This window comes from Sylvia atricapilla, chromosome 9, assembly GCF_009819655.1.
Source record: "Sylvia atricapilla isolate bSylAtr1 chromosome 9, bSylAtr1.pri, whole genome shotgun sequence".
NCBI lineage: Eukaryota > Metazoa > Chordata > Aves > Passeriformes > Sylviidae > Sylvia > Sylvia atricapilla.
In genome coordinates, this window is record NC_089148.1 from 25,799,367 (window position 1) to 25,819,277 (window position 19,911).

Here is a 19,911-nt window from a genome sequence, read left to right on the forward strand (position 1 = left end):
TGCCAGACACCCAAAATAAATGATGTGTCTTCACAGCAAACCAGTCTGATTCATTTCTGCTGCCTTAAGTCAGGGTATTTAAAACAAACTCTGAACAAAAATACCTTTTTTGTTTACAAGACTTTGCTCTCCAAATGGTTGTCTCTAAAGATGGCATTTTCCAGGCAGCTCAGGCCTCTGGATGCTGAGGCATCCTTTGGGAATGTACCTGGGTGGCTTCAGGACTTGGAGTGGTGTCACTGTCACCATCAGAGGCTCAACCCTCAGCATCCAGCCTTCCCCAGAGGCTGTGCCAGGGACCCCAAGGAAGATAACTGCACAGGGAATGGGTTTGTACCCGAAGAGCCAACTCCAGGATGAGCCCTCAGCCTTCATTCTGCGGTGCTTTAGTGGAAAACTACACAGCAAGATGAAATCTGCAGCAAAACGAGGATTAGTCCAGCCCAAGAGTATCTAAGGAAGGACAAAAAGCTGTTCTCATCCCAGAGAACATCCTGTCAGCCCCTTCTCCCTGATCTCCCTGCCTGCCTTTATGAAGTTCCATCAAAAACTATATTTTGTTATAGCCCAGTCTTAAAAGTTTGGATGAAACCAAAAGAAATCTCCACTGGGCTGTAGGCTGTTAATGATACCGTGCTCTCCCCTGGCTCCCTGCCAGAGAGTGAACAGTGCCAACATTTGCAGACTTCCAACAGGAAATTAAATAACTGCCCTGTTGGAAATATAAACCCATTTACAGTGGTCAGGCTTGCATTTTCCAAAACAACGATACAGTTTGTGCACGTAAAGCTCGAGGAAAATTTGTCAGAAGATTCAGCCAAGCGAATATGAAACAAAGCCTTATGGAAAGGTGTTTTACACAGGTCTCCAAACTAGAGCTTTGTCAGGTGTATTTCCTGCCCTGAGGCTTCTGGAGGAACAATTCTGGGCCCTTTATTAGTGAAGGCTGCATGCACACATCCCCCATGGCTGAAGATTAACAGAGGTCCTGCTTATTTCGTCATTTTCTATATTCTTTCATTTACTTCTCAAGAATTGTTTTGGGGAGCACAGATGAAGAGCTGCTGCAGGCTTGGGAGAGTCTAGGCTTTATTTTAAACTTGGTTTGTGACTTTTGGTCAAATCTCTGCTCCAGGCTATCCTTCCTCCTCACACACTTCATCACACAGCATCATGGAATGCTGGAATGATTTGGGTTGAGAGCTCATCCTGTTTCAACCCTGACACCTTTCACTGTCCCAGGCTGCTCCAACCTGGCCTTGGACACCTCCAGGGATCCAGGGGCAGCTACAGGCCTGCCCACCCTCACAGCCAAGAGTTTATCCCTAATATCCAACCCAAAGCTCCTGGCTTTCAGTTTGAAGCCCTTCCCCCTTGTCCTGTCACTGACTGTCCCTGTAAGAAGTTTCTCTCCATCTTTCTGGAACATTCACTGAAGGGAGAGGCCAAGGCCAGTTTCAGTCACTGCAGTTTGGGCACTGCCATCACCACCACCGAGACCTGCACTGGGGAGCTCCAGGGAAAGGAGCCTGTCCCTTCCCAGGAGTTTGTGCAGCCTGGACTGTGCCACAGACCTCGTCCAGGCCCCACAGGCGCCACACACAATAAATATTGGATTCTGGAAGCATTATTGATTAGCAAATTTGACTCTCATCTTCACTCCTCTTCATCATCCAGCTGTTGAAACCTTTTTCCTCTGCCACCTGCCCTTCACCTCCCTGCTGTTGACATTTAGTCAGAAATCACACGGACACACAATCCAGGAGAGGAGGAGAAAGGCAGAATATTTAATACCTATATTCAATAACAGGAATATTCAGCAGGAACAGCAGCAGTAGAATTTCCACACTTAAAGGCTTAGAAAACCCTCCTTCACATTCCCCCAATACTAAGACAGTGACAACTGCAGTGTTGACCTCATAATATTATTTCTTTGTTGTTCTTTAATATTATTTCTTTGCTCCCTGCGTGAGTGCAAACCAGCTACACCTCACCTTTTCATTAATGAAACCTTCCCTCCATTCCCTGTAAATAGTCTAAAGTTGCAGGTACAGAATGGTCCCCTCCCCCCAATAGTGCCACCTTGTATTTTTGCACACTGGGGCCTTTCATTCAAGGATCTGAACTTGTATTACACAGGTGGGTAAACATTATTATCCAGCTTCAGTTGGATTGTTGTAAGTCCATGGCAAACCTGCAGCAGAGCCATTCCCTGAAGGGCAGATTTCCCTGGAGCCAGCACTCAGCCCTCTGGAGTAAAGACAACTTGCAAAAGAGTTTGTGGGGTCAACCCATTAAGAAAGTTCCACCCACTAATCAAAGTCATAGGGAAAGAATTGCTTGAAACAATCCCATTTCCTTAAGAAACTCTTCTAAAATGGATTGAAGAGCCACAAAAAGAGATTATCTACATTTGTATTTTCAAGCCTCACCTCGAGTTCTAAGTGTATGTACACAAGACTGAGAATTGTGCATGTATTTAATGCCAGTAAAGCAGAAAGACACCTCCCCATCACAGCTTTTACTGCTCCTTCCCTTCCTGCTCTTCCACCACACCAGCTGGGTTGCAAAAGGTGACCAGTGACACCACTCCCCTGGCACAGAAGGAACGATTTGCATCTTCCAGACCCCCATTCTGCAGAAGCCATTGGGCTTGGGAGCAGGAAAACCAGCGAGGACAAAGCAGCACGTGTGCAAGCGGCAGGAAAAGCAGCAGCAGGGGTAGAGCCCTAACAATAAGCCTCCGCCAGCTCTGGGATGCCCCAGGACACCACTAAGCAGCAGCATTTTCAAGCCTCACTCCTGTAAATGAAAAACAACCCCGAGTCTCAGTGACTTAGGCGCAGCTCCAGGGAGGCACTCAGGCGGGCTCGGACCTTAAACACCAAACTGGGCCCGTTTCAATCAACTGCGCTGTTTACACTCCCAGCCTAGGGCTAAGTGCTCTGCTGGACTGGGGCCTTGAGCAGTGATTGTTATTTAACACTTTCTTTAGGTTATCCTGCCAGTTCGCGGTGCCTCGGCAAACTTCATCTCTTTCCCATCCGCTGCATCCCCTGTTGCTCCTTGAACAAACACAGATGTCCTCAGTTTGAGCGCTGGAGGTTCTGCCACCGCAGCCACCGAGGAACCAGCAGATCCTAAACGCAGAGGGGAGTTGTTGCCTCTTTCAAAGATCTCCTCAGGACGAGGATAAATTAGCACCGTTCGCTGGCACACGGAAGAAAAAAAGGCAAACACAGGCAGTGGGGCAAAGAGAGCTGAGAGGAAAGGGGAAATCAAACCAGCCCCGAGGAGGAGGCAACAGGCTGAGGTGTTTTCTCTCCCCACGGCCACTGCCTGGGGATGGAGACCAGCGGGAGGAGTTCTCACTTCTTGCTGTGGCTGATAAAACACCAGACCCTGCCGCAGGATTTGCCTGCTGGGAAGCACCAGAGCCAGCAGCAGCAGTGCCCTTTTCCAGCTTTTCCAGCAGCAGTTTGCCCAGAACAGCCTCTCACCGGTGATTCCTTGCCCAAGACTCATTGTCACAGCCCCGGGATCCCAAGGACATCTCACCCCAAGGTGCTGGATGAGGCACCACCACAGCACATGGACAGAGAAGCAGCAGCAGCTCTTTGGTCCCTTCCCTGTCTCTGCCACCACAAAGACACCAAGAGACAGCAGAGGAATGATTTCAGCAATCAAAGGGAACAACTTCTTTTCAATCAGAGCTGCAGAAAGTGCTTAAACAGACCTCGGAATAGTCAGCAGGGGACCCCTTTGAAAAAACAAGACTCCCAAGGACCGTGAAGAAGAAAAACCACACTGGAGAGCAGAGATTAGAAAAAGAGGAAAGAAACAGCATGAGGAGGAAGGAGTATCATGTGCTCTGCTAACTGCACCTCTTAATTAAAAGAACACAAGTGTGGCTCAGCGAAACAATGTCCCTGCACATCCCTGCTACAACACACATTTCTAAGAGAGATATATTCCTGTTCTTCCAAATGTTGAAGGGTTTCCATTCATCTGGCTGCAGCATGTTACAGAACTGCATTACAGCAAGATAATCTCTAGAAAGCCCGGGCTGTTATTCATATATTGGAACATCAGTAAGATATTATTGCTTTGGAAGCTGTCAAGACGCTTCTCTGTGTGCTGCCACAGAAGTCAGAACCAGACATTATTCAGCCCCTACCCAAGGCTTCCATTGGACGCTGGAAAAATCAAAAGACCAGAAATCCTTTGGGGTGTTGACATTATTTTCTAAACTAAATCATCACCAGTGTAGTTCCCCTTCACATAAAACTAATTTTATTTGAGATATAAAGCTTCTAATATAAACAAAGTTTCTGAAAGAAATAACAGGTCAATCATTGTAGCTGCCATGGTAAATAATATTGCAGATTTTTCATCTGTTAATAGTCCAACAGGGTCTGGGCATGTGAACATCTGTAATCCTGCTCCCCAGTACTTTCTCCCTTGAAAATTAAAGTGGTACAGACTGATTTTTTAATATTTTTTTTAATAACCCCAGTCAGTAAAAAATGGAAAATAAGAAGAAAGCATTAAAAAGTACATTGTTATTGGTGTGCCTGTGTTGTATTAGCCCAGACATGTCTGTGCTTGGAAACAAATTGATTGCATCTCTTGGTAAATCGGCCCCTCTGTGGAGAATGCACCAATCTCTCTGCAGATTAAAGAGGCAGCATCTGTTTATAAACACAAACCAACTGAGGAGCTGGCACTGCTGCAGGACTTCATGGCTTGTGTTTCTCTGCTGTTCATCACGTGCACGGGAGGGCTGAACTACAGCACATCTCTAACACCACATCAGGGGCTTCAGGTGAACCTCTGACTGCTCCATGTGTGCAAAAAAAATGCATTTAAAGACAATTTTTTAAAAATAAAATGCGTGCAAAGTACGTGATGTAGCATTTATCACGGACTCTTCAATGATTCATCACCAGCATCAGGTACAGGATGCATTTAAATCTGAATTTACTGGAGTGTAAGGAAGGACAGGTTTGGTCAAAATATCCTCCTGTGGCTTTAAAGATCCAATTAAGCAAAGCACATTCCCCAAATGAAAGGGATGTTAATAGAAAACATGGGAGCAGTTGTTGGCTGACACAAGAATCCACAGAAAAGCCAAACAACCCCCCAGGACCGTGAATTGCCAATAGAAATGATCCATCAGAGCAGCTCAAAGGCACAGTCCAGAGCGTGCTCTGTTCCCCCGAAGGAATGCGAGTGAAAAAGCAGCTGCACTGTGGGATGGTGCCTTCAAACCTCCCAGCGCTGCTGAACAAGGCACAGCAAATCCCAAAGTTCAGTGCCTCCAAAAGCTCCAACAACTCAGTCCCACAGAGGGCAATTTTGTCTTTAAAACACAGGAAAACACTAAAAAATTACCCAAAAATTCCACCCTGGCAAGCAGGCACTGAAAGTGAATATCCAAATATTTAGTGCTTGTGCTCTCCAGAGCTGACCCTCCTGCACCTTCAGACATCCCAGTATCCAGAGATGAGATGGAAAGCCCAGAAATAACTTGGATTTAAACTGGTCCAGAGCAGAAGGTGTTGGTGCCGGCCAGAAAAGGGCTGCCAGAGCCTCCCCTGCCAGGTGCACCCCTTTTCCAGCACATTTTCACCTGGGCTGATGTCCAAAATAAACCACCCGAGTCCCAAATCCCAAACATCAAAGATGAATGAGCACAAAGTATCGAAAATGTTTCCTAGTTTGGCTCCAACTGGGAAATTCTGCAGAACTCCAGAAAGGATCAAGCTCTGTGCAACAGGAAAGAGACACTTGAAGCTGCCTCCCCCTTTCACTTCATCTGAACAAATGTTTGATAGATTCAGGCAAAACGGAAAAATCCCAAAGATTATAAAATCCTTTCTTTACGTACACAAAAATCACTCATTTCAGAACTCTATGCAGTGATGAGGAAAGTAATAAATGCCAAAAAAAGCCACGTAAGAGACTGGGACAGGGGTTGCTTCCCAGTCAAAATTTAAACACACAGCATTAAACAGTTCCTTTTTTATCTCCCTATTCCTCCAAAATGTGAAAAGGTCTTGCTCTGAGAACTATTGCTCTCCTTAAACCGCACAAGAAATTATTAAATATAGGTTCCAAGAACAAATACTGTCTCAAGTTGCAACAGCTTTCACCAAGTACTGCAAACGTTTTCCTGACACACAAATGGAGTTAAAATTTGGAAATTATTTCAAGTCCCACGTTCAGCCTGAGAAATATACCTCACAGAAATGGTGTCTTTTCATCAGGATTTAACTGCACTCTGTATTATTTATTAGTAGGCAGATGAGATGGTTTTGTGCACGTTTTTGGAGGAAAAATTGGGATATTATCCTTAAGGTTGGTAGAGAGCATGAGAACACATATGGAACAAAAAGCGCAACCATTTGCATTTGGCTGCTCATTTGAAGCCCGTGAATATTTTTGGACAATATTTTGTTTGGAGAAATCCAATCCCCCCACCCAGAGCTGCTTTTTTTTCTCCTGTCTGCAAAGCCCTGGCTTTGTCCTTTCCCTGGGCCAGCCATGGCAGAACAGCCCCCTGTGCTACCGCAGCCAGAGCTGGAAGTGACACTCGTCTTTCATCCCTGCAGGCCGAGCCAGCCCCACATCACACACACATCAAAACCTTCCCTTCTCCCCTGGCATTTGGTGCAGGAAGCAAAGGGAACACTGGATCCTGCTTCAAGACAAAATCCCAAGTATTCAAGTTTCACACGTTCTGCAGTGGGTATTTCCCAGCTCTGGGAAAGGGGCGCCAGCAAAACACCAGGACAAAAAAAACCCACACAGGGCAAAAAAACCCAAAAACCCACGGAGCAAAAAAAAACCCCACAGAAAAAAAAAAAAAAAAAAAAAAAAAAAAAAAAAAACAAACACAGGGCAAAAAACCCCCATTTCAATGGTACCAGGGTCCATTGGGACAGTAGAGAGGTTGGGAAACACTCAGGAGTTTAATGGAGCAAAAGAAAATGTTTCTCCCATTTCTTTAAGCACTACATGAACTTTGAATCCAACAAAATCCATGAGGGGAACTGCACTTCCCTGGTTTTCAGGATAAAATATTCCAGGACACTCTACGTTTGTTCACTGCTGGATGAAGCTTGTCTAGAAACAAGCCAGCAAAAGCATTTTCTAGGGAAAAAAAAAAAAAGGATTTGAGCCTAAAAATAAGGAAAATATATCAAAATACATTTTCAGTGCACTTTCTTTGTGTTGTGGTAACAAGTACCATCATTAGCCGGACCGGGTTTCATTCTTTGGAGTTCTTTTCAGGCAATAATATCCCACACCAGGGGTGAGCACATCGTGACTTTCACATGGAAAGTCTGTCTTCCTTTACACAGGAAATATTTCAGCTGGCTGAAAGCAACTGCCCACTAAAGTTACTAAAAGATTCATTACATGCATCCTCTAAAGGATTCTGGCAGAAAACCTGTCAGGCTCTGCTGCTCAGATTGACTGTCTTAATCTGCACTGCTGAATGACTGAGCCATAACCAGGACCTTTAGGATCTTGTAGGATCTTTAAGACAGCAAAACAAGCAAAGATCAAAAATTATTTCCTTGCTGCACCTCTGTCATCTTCAGTGTAATCCCCAACATCTCTGGTGTCAGTAATTCCCAGTAAGAGCAGAGCAACAAGCAGCAGGATAATATCAAGCCTTGATACCTGATGAAATGAAAGCTAAATTAACACAATAATCCTTCAAGAACATAAGTGCCTTCTCAAGGAGCCTGACACCAGCTTATACAGGCAAGGGCAGAAAAAAAAGGCCCATAAAATTCACTTCAGTGGGATAATGCAACAAAAGCTGAAGAAAGTTGAGCCTCCTATCACCACACTTCTATCCCTTGCAACATTTCAAATGATTTTACAGTTCTCCTGACAGATCTGTACATAGACACCTCTCAGCAAATTACACGGAATATATACACACCTAATCCCTCCTCGCACTGCCGAGACAGAATTCTTCCCCTCAGGCCTTGTCAGTTATTACAATTAGTCCAGGTGAAGTTACCCTTGATAATCTCAGGAGATAATAACTGGCAGGAGGAATAGGATAACAGAACATCCGACAATTACAGGGTTTGGGTAGGGGATTTCTGTAGAGCTGACAACCAAATAAACAGCACCTCACTGACAGACCTGTGCAGAAGGCTGAACTCTGATTTTCCCAAAGCAAAGGCAGTGCCAGCACTGCTGTCCCTGCTGTGACCCCGCTGGATGGGCTGATGCCTGAGGCCACAGCTTCACTCATTTACTGACACAGACAACAAGCCCAGTTAAGACTTGGGTGCTGCATTCTGTCAAAACTTTCTGGAAAAGGGCATTGCTCTTAGAGCTACCCCTCGGATTTTTGAAGTTGGATGTACCAGAGGTTCTCCACGATAAATATAAGAGACCAAAAAGAGCTCCAAGCCCAGAGACTTCAGAATGGCCTTGCGTGAGAGAACTGGACAGGACTGAGTCTTCTCTCTTGGATGAGAGAACTGAACACACCCCATAAAAGACAACAGAGCAACATTAAATGTTCAGCTCCCCAAAAATCCTGTCAGTTTGCAGGTGGTCTCTCCTTTTTTATTGCACAAATTCCCTGAAAATTCACTGTACCACCTATCAACCTCCTTTTTCTCTTTCCCCCAGTACCACCTCTCAACTTTTGAAGTTTTCAAGACAGAGCAAAGAACTCCCCCAGAACCATTAGGACCTACAGAAATGTTGAAAGCAGAGCCAAAAGTGTGATCAGTGTCAAATTTGGCTCCCCAGCGAAATCAGTTCAGTTCAGGAAGGGATGGCCCAGTCCACTAAATGCCCAACCTAAACTGTCTCACCCTGAGCAACTCAACCAATAAAATATTGATACTGACATTCCCTGGAGCTTTTCAGCCTGAAATGAGAGGGGTTGGTCACACAGCTCCTCATATCAGGACCATTTTTGCTGCTGGGACAAGCAGGAGATCACAGAATTTAAGAGAAAATTGTCTTAAGTCCTGCACATAAAATACTCTCAAGTTTGTGAACATTTTACTGCTGCTCAGGGGCGGATAGACAGAAATACTCATTAGGATTTTTAAAAAGACCAATCACAAACAGAGAATGCAAGAACATAAATCACACTCTACAAGCAGGCTCTCAAAAGGAAAAGGGCAAAACAGATATCATCTCTCCCTATCTAACACAAGAAAATCAGGTCAGTATATTCTCTTAATCCCTGATGAAACATAATTTTGCTAATAAGATTCCCCTACAGTGAGAGGATGCCTTTACAGCCTCTTCCCTTGCCTGGGCCTCTTTTTGGAGAATTTATGTAGCAGAGGGGGCTGAAAGGAGCAAAAACCCTGTAAGGGTTTTTACCAGGGTGTCCCAAGGCCTTCCTAAAGCTCTTTGCTGTACTAAGAATGCAGTTGATACACAGGTAAAATGCTTCTGTTCTTAATATACTGAAGAACACTTTTTTTTTTTTTTTTTTTTCAACACAGAGCAACAAATCCTGCACAGAAAATATAATGACAAACTCCAGCTTATGAGAATGACCCAAAACTCAGGAGAAAAGGGGTCTGGAGCTCCAATGGTGCTCCACTGCTGCATCCACTAGAATTCATCATGTTATCCCACAGCAGGTTTCAATTATTTATCTCTTAATCAACTTCAGATTGACTTATTTAAAAGGATGCAATGTTAACAATAAATCTCATGGACAGTGTTAATTAAAAGCTAAATCCTGCCCTGAGCTGGATGCCCAAGGTCTATGAGAATGTTCACAGCCCATTTATTTACTGCAGCATTGTGTCAGTTCTTGAATTACAGTAAATTAAAAACACAGTGACAGAGCAATAGCAGAAATAAGCGAGGCTTGTTGCATCTCACTTACAAAGGTTGCCAGACTTGGGCTCTGTCAGGCTGCCAAGAAAAGTGAATGTAAAAGTCAGGGGCCCTCGGTTCAGAAACATCCTCTGGTGAGCATGAAGTGTTTCAGCCTCCTCAGAGATGCCAGCAGGCAGAAGCAAAGGTCCACCACGAGCTCTTCCTTGGCCTCCTGAAAGCATTTAATGATATAAATCCATCTTCCTGACAATCAGCTGGGAATTCAATGACCTCTTGTCACTGTAGGTGAAACTCACTGAAAGCAGAGCTCAACGTGCTGCTCTCTCCACTCAGCACGTTCTGGAGAAAAAGAGATGTCTCCATCGTGCTACAGAGTTTCATTCAATTCACAGAGAGATAATGTGTTTTTATAAAGAGAAATCCAAACATATGGAAGGAATAATTAACATACACAAAAAAGAATTCCAAATGAAAACGCACAGAACGCTTGTTACTTATACAGCACATCAAGTACTTCGGAGTAAACAAAACAATTATAAAGACACTTCCTTTCATTTGAGGCCAAGTTAATTTTGGAGAAGAGATGCTCACCCATGATAACTGACCCCTTACAGGAAAAACTGGGAGAGGCAAGAGCTGTTGTAAATGCAGTGCAGACTGCACAGGGCTCAGATGTACATTAACTCCATAAAGGTGTCACAGGTGAGACGTTCCCTGTACAACCAGGATGGTTCCTCTCCATGAGGAGAAAAAATGACAGAGGTTTTGCAAAGAGGAACTCACTTGAGGAAAACCAGATCTAATCTTAGTTCTAACATTGATTTTATTATTTTATCATCTGACCAAGCTTCTGTCTTCTAGAGACCTCTGTGTGTTCACAGTCACACTTACCTTTGAGGACAGAATGGCTGAAACTGAATCCAGAGAGAGAACAAACCCCCTCTACACGTTAAATGTTCCACAGGAGTGGATGTCAACGTGGGAAGAGCTAAAGGCCCTCAAGAATTTTGAAATTAAGGCCACTCAGATCCCAATCCCTCCTTCTCCAGCACATGTTCTCACTCTGCAGGAGTAGCCATGGTGTTCTGTATGGACCAGCCACACCATGGACAGCCTCAGGCAGCTCATCACCTTTACAGCCTCCATCCTTTAAAGCTCAGCTCAGCACCTTCAGGGGGGATTGGGCCACCAGAGCAGCTTTGCAGAGGTGTGTTCACACTGTGACTGTGGAAGTGCACATCCTTCCAGGGCCAATCTCCAGTTCCCAGGGTAAGAAAAGCATCCCCAGCTCCATTCCCAGTCTCTGGAGGGAAAGTGCATATCCTTCCAGAGCCAGTCTCCAGTTCCCAGGGCAGGAAAAGCATCCCCAGCTCCATTCCCTGTCTCTGGAGGGAATGTGTGAGGAGGTTACAAAGCTGTCAAGCATTTTTCCCTCGCTTATCTCTGATCTCTCCATTTCCCATGGCCTGCTGCTGTGCTCTGGCTCCCAGCTCCACCATTCCAGCTCCTTCCTGGATCTGCCTGGAGCAGATGATGTTCAGGGCTGTGCAGACAGACAGAGCATCTGGGAACGGGACAGGGAGACACACCAGGGACAGCCCTGGGAGGGAAGGAGCAGAAGGTCACAGGAAGCCCTTGTGCCGTATCAGTTTCAGCATATGACCTGAGCAGCTTGAAAAAAAAGCTTTTAATGAAATCCAGGCTTCCCCCAGAGCCTGCGCGAACTTTTCTCAAGAACTCACCCAGTGATGAAACTTTCCCAGTGCACATTGGGATGGCGAAGTCCTGACTTAAAGCTAGTCCCAAATATCTGTGAGTGAGTGAAAGCACATCTCTGCACAGCCCAGAGCATCAGCAGGGCTTGTAGAGACCATGGAACATCTGCACAAAATTCCCAGCACTTCTGCTCCAGCTCTTTGGGACACTGGCTGCCTGTACACACAGGGACTTGCCTTATTTGCTATTTTTTTTAGCTTTCCCTGACACAAAAAGCAGACAGATTTTCTTTGCCTTCAAACATTCCCAGGGCACAATAAATAAGCTCAGGATTCCTGTCTCCAGTGTGACATCATAGAATCAGAGAAGCCTGAGCTGGAAGGGACCCCAAAGGATCATCCAGTCCAGCTCCTGGCCCTGCACGGACACCCCACCAATCCCACTCTGTCCCTGAGAACGTTGTCCAGATGTTCCTGGAGCTCTGGCAGCCTTGGAGCTGTGACCATTCCCTGGGGAGGCTGGGCAGTGCCCAAACACCCTCTGGGGGAAGAATCTTTTTCCTGATATCCAGCCTAAACCTCCCCTGACTCAGCCTCAGCCATTTCCCAGAGTCACTGGTAACAAGACAAACAGATCAGAAAATCTCAGCAGGGCCCAGGTGGGTGAAGCCAGGCCTGGACCAGCACCTCCAAATTGGCACATTCCAGCCCACAGGAACACAGCATCATCCAGCAACACCAGTGATCCAAGATCTGTCCTGCAAGACCATTTCTTGCTGTCCTTTACCCTCTGTGATAAACCAGAGTCCACACAGCTCTCCAAAGGGGTTAGAACAGGGCATGAAGCACAAAAACCCCACAGAAATTAGTGAAGCAACAGAGCAGCCTTGACCTGAGCTTTCTCCTGCTCCTGCCTTGGGTGTGGACTCCACTAATGACTTGTTGAGAAACGGCAGAGAAAGGGCGGCTCTGTACACACAGCCCCGGCCCCACAGCCCATTTATCCGTGTCAGTGCCTCCTCCAGGCACTGCTGGGCCTTCTGCTCCTCTTGGAGCACTCGGCAGGACTTTGTCAGGAATCCTGCCTGATAATCACCCTCCAAACCCGTGTCCATGCCAGCGACACCAGCCATGGCATTCCCTCCATGAGGCACTCACTTCCATCACTGCCCTGCACATTGACTTGGGAACAGTGGCACTCCAGAGCCTCCACTGCAGGAGGAGATGCTGGAAAGCAATCTTCCTCACACCAGGGTGCTGGCATGGAAGCAGGCTGAGGAGCCTGGGTTATTGCTTTCCTCACTCAAGGGTTCCTTTCTCCAGCTACTTCTTTTCCCCAAGCTGCCTGACTTTGGCAGAGCACCATTTTCAATATCACAGTGCATTAGAGTCCAAATATAGGCAAGTTCTTTTATTTTACATTATATTCCCTGGGGGACTCCGAAGAATTTTACTATTAAATCAGGGTAATATTTAGAGCTTTGTCATTACATCACACGCTAGTGATACATATATTTAAGCTGAAATTATTCAGTTTTTCCACCTTGGCAAACTTCACAGCCCCCCCTGACTATCCTGTCGTTCCAGCCCAATTAAATGACATTAAACATCTCCAAGCCTCTCACATGCCACTCTCCTGGCAAGGACAGCAGTGACCTTGCTTGTAAACAGACAAAAAAAATAATTAAATTGTAACTTCCTCTGCAGCACCTGACCAAATGAAACTTTACACCAAATGTAGAATTTCAGGAATTTTAAAGCACTTCATCATAAAGGATGTAAAAGTGCAATCATACACACACACAGACACACACACACACACCCGCAGAAGTATCCTTCAGCTAACACCAGTATTTTGCTTTTATTTACAAGGAATCACTGACAACAGCCCTCATTTATTCATTTCACTGCTGGTCCATTCATAAATGTGCAGATTCATTGACTTTCAATATCTCCTTGATTACAATGAAAAAGAAACAAGAAAAGCCCTACAAAGTCACTTCATTATTCAGCTGTTTGGTGCTGCCCCAACCCCAAACCACCCACAATTTCTTTGAGCTCAGCTTTAGGGAGCTGATTTCAAGACACAGCACGGGGTTTGCTAATTTTTAAAAGCAGAAACCTGGATCAAAGACGGCATCTTAACAGTCAAATAACTGGATTTGCTACTTGTTTGGATACGGAGGAGCCTGTCTGGGCGATCAGCATCACACCTCCACCTCTGCCCGGCCGGGTGTGAGACTCTCCAGCTGTGCCAGGGAACCATTTCCCCCGGGAAGGAGCAGAACCATCACCAGGACACCCCGGGCAAAGGGGAGAGCACAGCACAAAACACCCCGGTGACAAAAAACACCTCCAAACTGCTCCTTGAGACACAACACTTCACACAACAACCGCGCCAACATCGGATTTGCAGCTCAGGAGGACTGAAGGGTTTGTTGGTTCTCTTGGTTTGGTTTGGTTTGGTTTTCTCCAGGGCTCGGGGAAGGAAAGGTTTACACTTTTTCTTTTGTCTGAGTTAACTTTCTGCACGTTTCCGGCTCGCAAGACAATCGCTGTGTGTAAAGCAGCTGCATTTAGTTAGAGATTTTTTAAAAAGAGTTTTCAACTCCGTGGTGCTCTTTGGAGTCCCAGCAGACTGCTGGATTTCTACATCTGTTTCCAAAGAGCGGGATCCAGTGTCACACCTCAGGGAAACTCTTTTCTTCCCCCCTTCTCTTTGCCTGTTTAAATCCATACACACAAGCTTTAAAATACTCTCCTGCCTAACTCTCATTTGCAACACTTTAAATCCCTGCGAGGACGTAATTAACACAGCAGTTTCAGTAGAAGTTCATTATAGAAACAAAGAAACGATGTCCTGAAGATAATTTGCTGCTACTTCAAGCCACTTTTGTCTAGAAATACAAGGCTATAACCTCAAACAGTGACATCTACCCTCATCCTCTTAGAGGCTTAAGGCAACAAAAGCATTTTGTTTGTTTTTAAACTCATTCCCGGACTGGGGCTGAAGCAGCAGCCTGTGACCCAGGGATGAAACAATTAACCACAGGGACTAATCGAGAGCTGGGGAACTTTATCTGACAACTTCCAAGGAAACCAGCAGCACCCCTACAATCTAAAACACAACCTAGAGATCTGTGGGTTTACTCCATGCTTCTAAAATGGGGGTTTTTTTTATCATTCACACTTCTTCCACTGTGACTCAACACCAAGTTCCGTGGTCTGGAAGAACAATAATTGAGCTGAGCTGGGAATATCCAGAGCCACACATTGAAAAAAAAAAAAAAATATATATATATATATATATATCTCCAAGCTGGAGAGAAGCTGCTCCTTAAATTGACATTAACTTTGTGTTTTTATTTGGAACAGTCGGGCCAGCCCATGAGCGCCCTTGGGAAGAGCACAGGTTAAAGGCAGTGAATGTAGAAAGCTTTTTGGGGTTGTTTTGCTCCCTGCAAGGAAAGGTCATGGACAAAAAGGCAGCAGCAGGAGACAGTGGTCCACATTCTCTTTCTGAAAATGGCAGGGTTAAAGGGTAGGACTGAAGGTTCTGTCTGGGCTGGGTTTCTGATAGAGCAAACTCTATTTACCCAACCACGACTGTCACCTTAAAGAAATCTGTACAACTTTTTAGAACAGGATTTTTCTTTGTTTGGTGTCTTTTTAATTGGTGTTGGGATGTTCAGGTTCCCTTATTCTTCCACAAGACCTAGTTTGGGGGAAAACCTAGTAGGTGGTTGGACATGGGACAGATGCCTATCCATAAAAAATAAATAAATCACTTGACCTGCCCATAAATCCATGCTGTAAGCATTTGCCAATAATATTATTTAAAATACAGGAAATACTTTATTGTGAAAAGTAACTGTGCATGATCACTGATCACAGTCCAGGCTGGAACATCACCTGGTCCAGCCTTTTGTGGGAAAGGGCTGAGATTATCCAGCCTCATCTTGGAAACCTCCAGTCACTGGGATTCCACCACATCCCTGGGGTGGTAATTCTGGTGAATTACTGTTCTCACTATTAAAAAAACCCTGCTTTCTTCTACTGACCTGAAACCCCTCTTGGTGTAACTTGTACTAATGGCCTGTAGTGTAATGACTGCGTTAATATATAATGACTAATAATGACTCTATTAATATATTCACATATAGATGAATCCATGCTCGGATAGGTACTTCCCAGCAGAATGCACAGGAAATAAGAAATGCTTTCAGACCCAAAGTGATCAGTTGCTTTATGCTAATGAAGTTTTATTTTTCCCTTCTAGGCTCTTTGAAACATGCACAAAAATCCTCGTCTTGCCCTAAAGCTTTGAAATTATCTAAAAAAACAGGGGATAAATAGCCTTTTTTCCCCCTTTTAAAATGCAGCTATTTGTTAAGCATACACAGCATTCCCTTGAGACCTTAGAAAACAACTTCTGAAAATTTTCCCATTGAGATGTCATGAAGAATTCCGACCCCGAGCTAGAACTCATCCAGCCATTGAATCTGCACCACGAGACTCCTGGGACCTGGGGAAGTCATTCCAACAGATCCACTGCCTCACACACAGGAACGGCATCCTTAGGGACACGCTGGAACACCGGCACAAATCCAGGCACAGGGATATGACAAGAGAGTTACATCTGTTCGCTACCAGCACATTTTTAAAGGCAGTTATCCCACGACATTTAGAATTTGGGTTAAAATTTGGCTTTTTCATCAACTTTCTCTCTTTCGCGTCCACTTTTTCCCCCCACTTTTTATACTAATATTTTAAATTATAATATTATTAAATAACTTATAAAACGTTAAAGACAGGCATGCGATCAACCAGCAGTTCTCAGAGGTGGGTTGTGATTGAAGAACCCACCACAGAACGCTTTGGAGGAGCCGGAGCTCACGTACGTCCGACTCTCAGCGAAATTCTCATGCAGGCGTCCAAAAAACACTGCTCACTTTTTACTGACTCGGCCTGAAGGAATCAGTCCTTGCCCAATTCCAGCCATCCCAACCCCAAGGTCCCTTTATGCCTGAGCTGCGCGAAGTTTCACACATAAATCCCTCGCAAAAAAAAAAAAAAAAAAAAAAAAAAAAAAAAAAAAAAAAAGCTGGAATGAGAGAATCAGAACCCTTGATAAAGCAGAATGATCGGGGGAGAAATACCACTCGCTGAAAGCAGAACGGAGATTCTTTCGGTTTTAAGAAATGAACAGATAAATAAATCAATCAACAAACGCTTTTGAGGGACACACGGGGGGTGAGATGGCAAAGCCCCGAGAGCCGGCTCCAAGGGACCAGTCCCGTGTGCGATAACACACCGCGGGCACCATCAGCCACGGACCGCAAAGCGGGACCGCCTGGCAATGGGGAACGCTCACTTGGCCCAACACTTAGAAAGAGCTTTTCTTTTTTCTCTTTTTTTTTTTTTTTTTTTTTTCCTGACGAAGCAATTAAAGAACAGACCGAGCATAAGACCCCGAGCTAGTTCCCGGGAGGCTCCCCTCGGTGGCGGCCCGGCTCCTCTCACCCCGGGACCGTCCCCCTTACCTTGCGTGGCGTCCCCGGGCTCGGCTCGGCTGCCCGTCCGCAGCAGCAGCAGCAGCGGCAGCAGCAGCGGGAGGCTCCCGTCCGCGCCGCCCGGCTGCTGCATTCCTGAGCCGGCGCTGCTCCCGCATCCACCGCGGGGCCGCCGCTGCTCCGTCCCGCGCTGTGCCGGCGGGCGGGCGGGCGGGGAAGGCGGCGCGGGCGGGGAAGGGAGCGGGGCCGGGCACCGCCGCCCTCAGCCCCGAGCCCCGAGCCCCGAGCCCTGCCCGCTGTCAGCGCTGCCCGGGCCCGCAGCGCCCCCGCGCGGGCAGCGCGCCGCCATAGCCGCCATTTTGTCCCCGCGCCGAGGAGCCGCCCGCCCTCACAGAGCCGGCCCGGGGCGGGCCTGGCGCGGCGCTGAGGGGGCGCTGAGGGGGGAGCGCTTCCCTTCCTCGGGTCGGGCCCTGTGAGGGGAATTGCCTTCCCTTCCTCGGGGTCGGGCCCTGCGGGGGCAATCGCCTTCTCCTCCCGAGGGTCGGTCCCTGTGAGGGGATTCGCCTTCTCCTCCCGAGGGTCGGTCCCTGTGAGGGGATTGCTTCTCTTTCCGAGGGTCAGTCACTACGGGGGGATTCGCCTTCTCTTCCCGAGTATCAGTCCCTGCTGGGAATCGCCTTCTCCTCCCGAGGGTCGGTCCCTGTGAGGGGATTCACCTTCTCCTCCCGAGGGTCGGTCCCTGTGAGGGGAATCGCCTTCCGTTCCTCGGGGTCAGTCCCTACGGGGGGATCGCTTCTCCTCCCGAGGGTCGGTCCCTGCGGGATTGTCCTGCTTTCCGCAGAATCGCCCTGCGGGATTATCGAGTGAGCGGACACGGAGTCACAGAATGGAGTTGGAAGGGAGCGCTGCGGGAGATGTGGTCCAGCCTTCCCTTCTCCAACAGCCCCTGCACATGGCACGGGATTGTGTCCGGAGGGTTCTGGAAAAGCTCTAGTCAGGCAGACTCTGCCTCTTCTCTGAACGATCCATTCCGGTGCATGGTCATCACACTGGAAAGGTTTCCATCCCTTCCTGAGGGGCTGCTCCACATCCAGTGGCCGCAGTCTGGGATTACTGCACTTGGCGGGACACACTTTTCACAGAATCACAGAAGTGTTGAGTTTGGAAAATACCTCCAAGACCATCAAGTCCAACCCGTGATCAATCCCCACCTTGTCGACCAGCCCAGACCCCAAATATGCTTTTCCCTCTCTCTGGTGATTGGAAAGTGAGATTTTGGACAGGAGGGTTGGAGTTCCCTTTTTGCTGGAGTTGGAGGACACTGCCAAAGCTGGTTGAAGCTCCTAGGAGTGATAACTACTTTCCATCCAGAAGAGCGATCACATTCCTGGGATGCTTAGATTAGGTTTAGGATTTCAAAAGTCAGCAACTGTTTAATAAAAAGCTCATAAGCAGAGTGGAAACAAGGACAAGATTAAAGGAGTTTCCTCCTCGCTTCCTGCTAGATCAGATCCCTTAGGCTTTTCTTCTGCCATATGAATCTTGTATTTCTTGTCAGACACTAATAGACTTTCAAGAGGAGGAAGAAACCCAGATAAACATCTGGCAGTGTGTTAGGGAAGGAGTTTGAGGTCTGGAACCACCTTCTCCTGACACATACAAACACGCACATGTACCTCCTCTCACCAGCCTGCAAAAGGACAAGAGATTATCCACTTCTCGGGAAAACTGACCAATAAACAAACGTGGATGGAATGGACAAAGCGAGCCAAGCTTGATGTGGTTTAGGATCTGGTGTGACACATGAAGGGACTGTCCGCTGCTGGGACCTGAGTGCTCGAGTTTCTGCCACTTTAGGTGCCTGAAGCACCATCTCTAATGCAGGTGAACAGGCTCAGCTCCAGCCAGGACCATCAGGTGAGTTCATGGTGGTGAGGCAGGTCTGAGATCAGGCTGAGAATCAACAACAGCTCAGGGGCCGTTCCTCAGGAGCCACTCCAGCAATATGGGACATTCTGGCTCTGGGACACAGGACAGTGGCTGCCGGCAGGCCCACAGGGGTGAGACAGGTCCACAGGGATGAGACAGGAGGGAGGTGAAGCAGGGAATGGGGCAGGCCTGAGGGCAAGCAGGGAATGGGGCAGGTCTGAGGGGAAGCAGAGAATGGGGCAGGCCTGAGGGCAAGCAGGGAATGGGGCAGGAGTGAGGTGAAGCAGGGAATGGGGCAGGTCTGAGGGCAAGCAGGGAATGGGGCAGGTCTGAGGGGAAGCAGAGAATGGGGCAGGTCTGAGGGGAAGCAGGGAATGGGGCAGGTCTGAGGGGAAGCAGAGAATGGGACAGGTCTGAGGGGAAGCAGGGAATGGGGCAGGTCTGAGGGGAAGCAGGGAATGGGGCAGGTCTGAGGGTAAGCAGGGAATGGGACAGGTCTGAGGGCAAGCAGGGAATGGGACAGGTCTGAGGGGAAGCAGGGAATGGGACAGGTCTGAGGTGAAGCAGGGAATGGGGCAGGTCTGAGGGGAAGCAGGGAATGGGACAGGTCTGAGGGGAAGCAGGGAATGGGACAGGAGTGAGGGGAAGCAGGGAATGGGGCAGGTCTGAGGGGAAGCAGGGAATGGGGCAGGTCTGAGGGGAAGCAGGGAATGGGACAGGAGTGGGGGGAAGCAGGGAATGGGGCAGGTCTGAGGGCAAGCAGGGAAGTCAGTCCGTGCACTAGCAGGCTCTATACCCAGGCACAGGGGCGCTGCAGGGACAGACTCCGAGGGGCCAGAGCCGAGCCTAGAGAGCCCCAGGCAGGTTGGGTGGACTCACTGAGAGCGCTGAGTGCCCTCAGGGGC

The 19,911-nt window shown here is 47.4% G+C and overlaps 1 protein-coding gene across 1 annotated transcript in view; it reads right to left on the minus strand.

The window, feature by feature from the left end:
• Window positions 1–17,213, minus strand: part of ROR1 (receptor tyrosine kinase like orphan receptor 1) — a 150,148-nt gene extending 132,935 nt beyond the window's left edge. Inside the window, 1 exon segment of the mRNA XM_066325353.1 lies at window positions 17,108–17,213. Within this exon segment, the coding sequence (XP_066181450.1) occupies window positions 17,108–17,210 (103 nt within the window). The 5' untranslated portion in view covers window positions 17,211–17,213.
• Window positions 17,214–19,911: the final 2,698 nt, after the last annotated feature.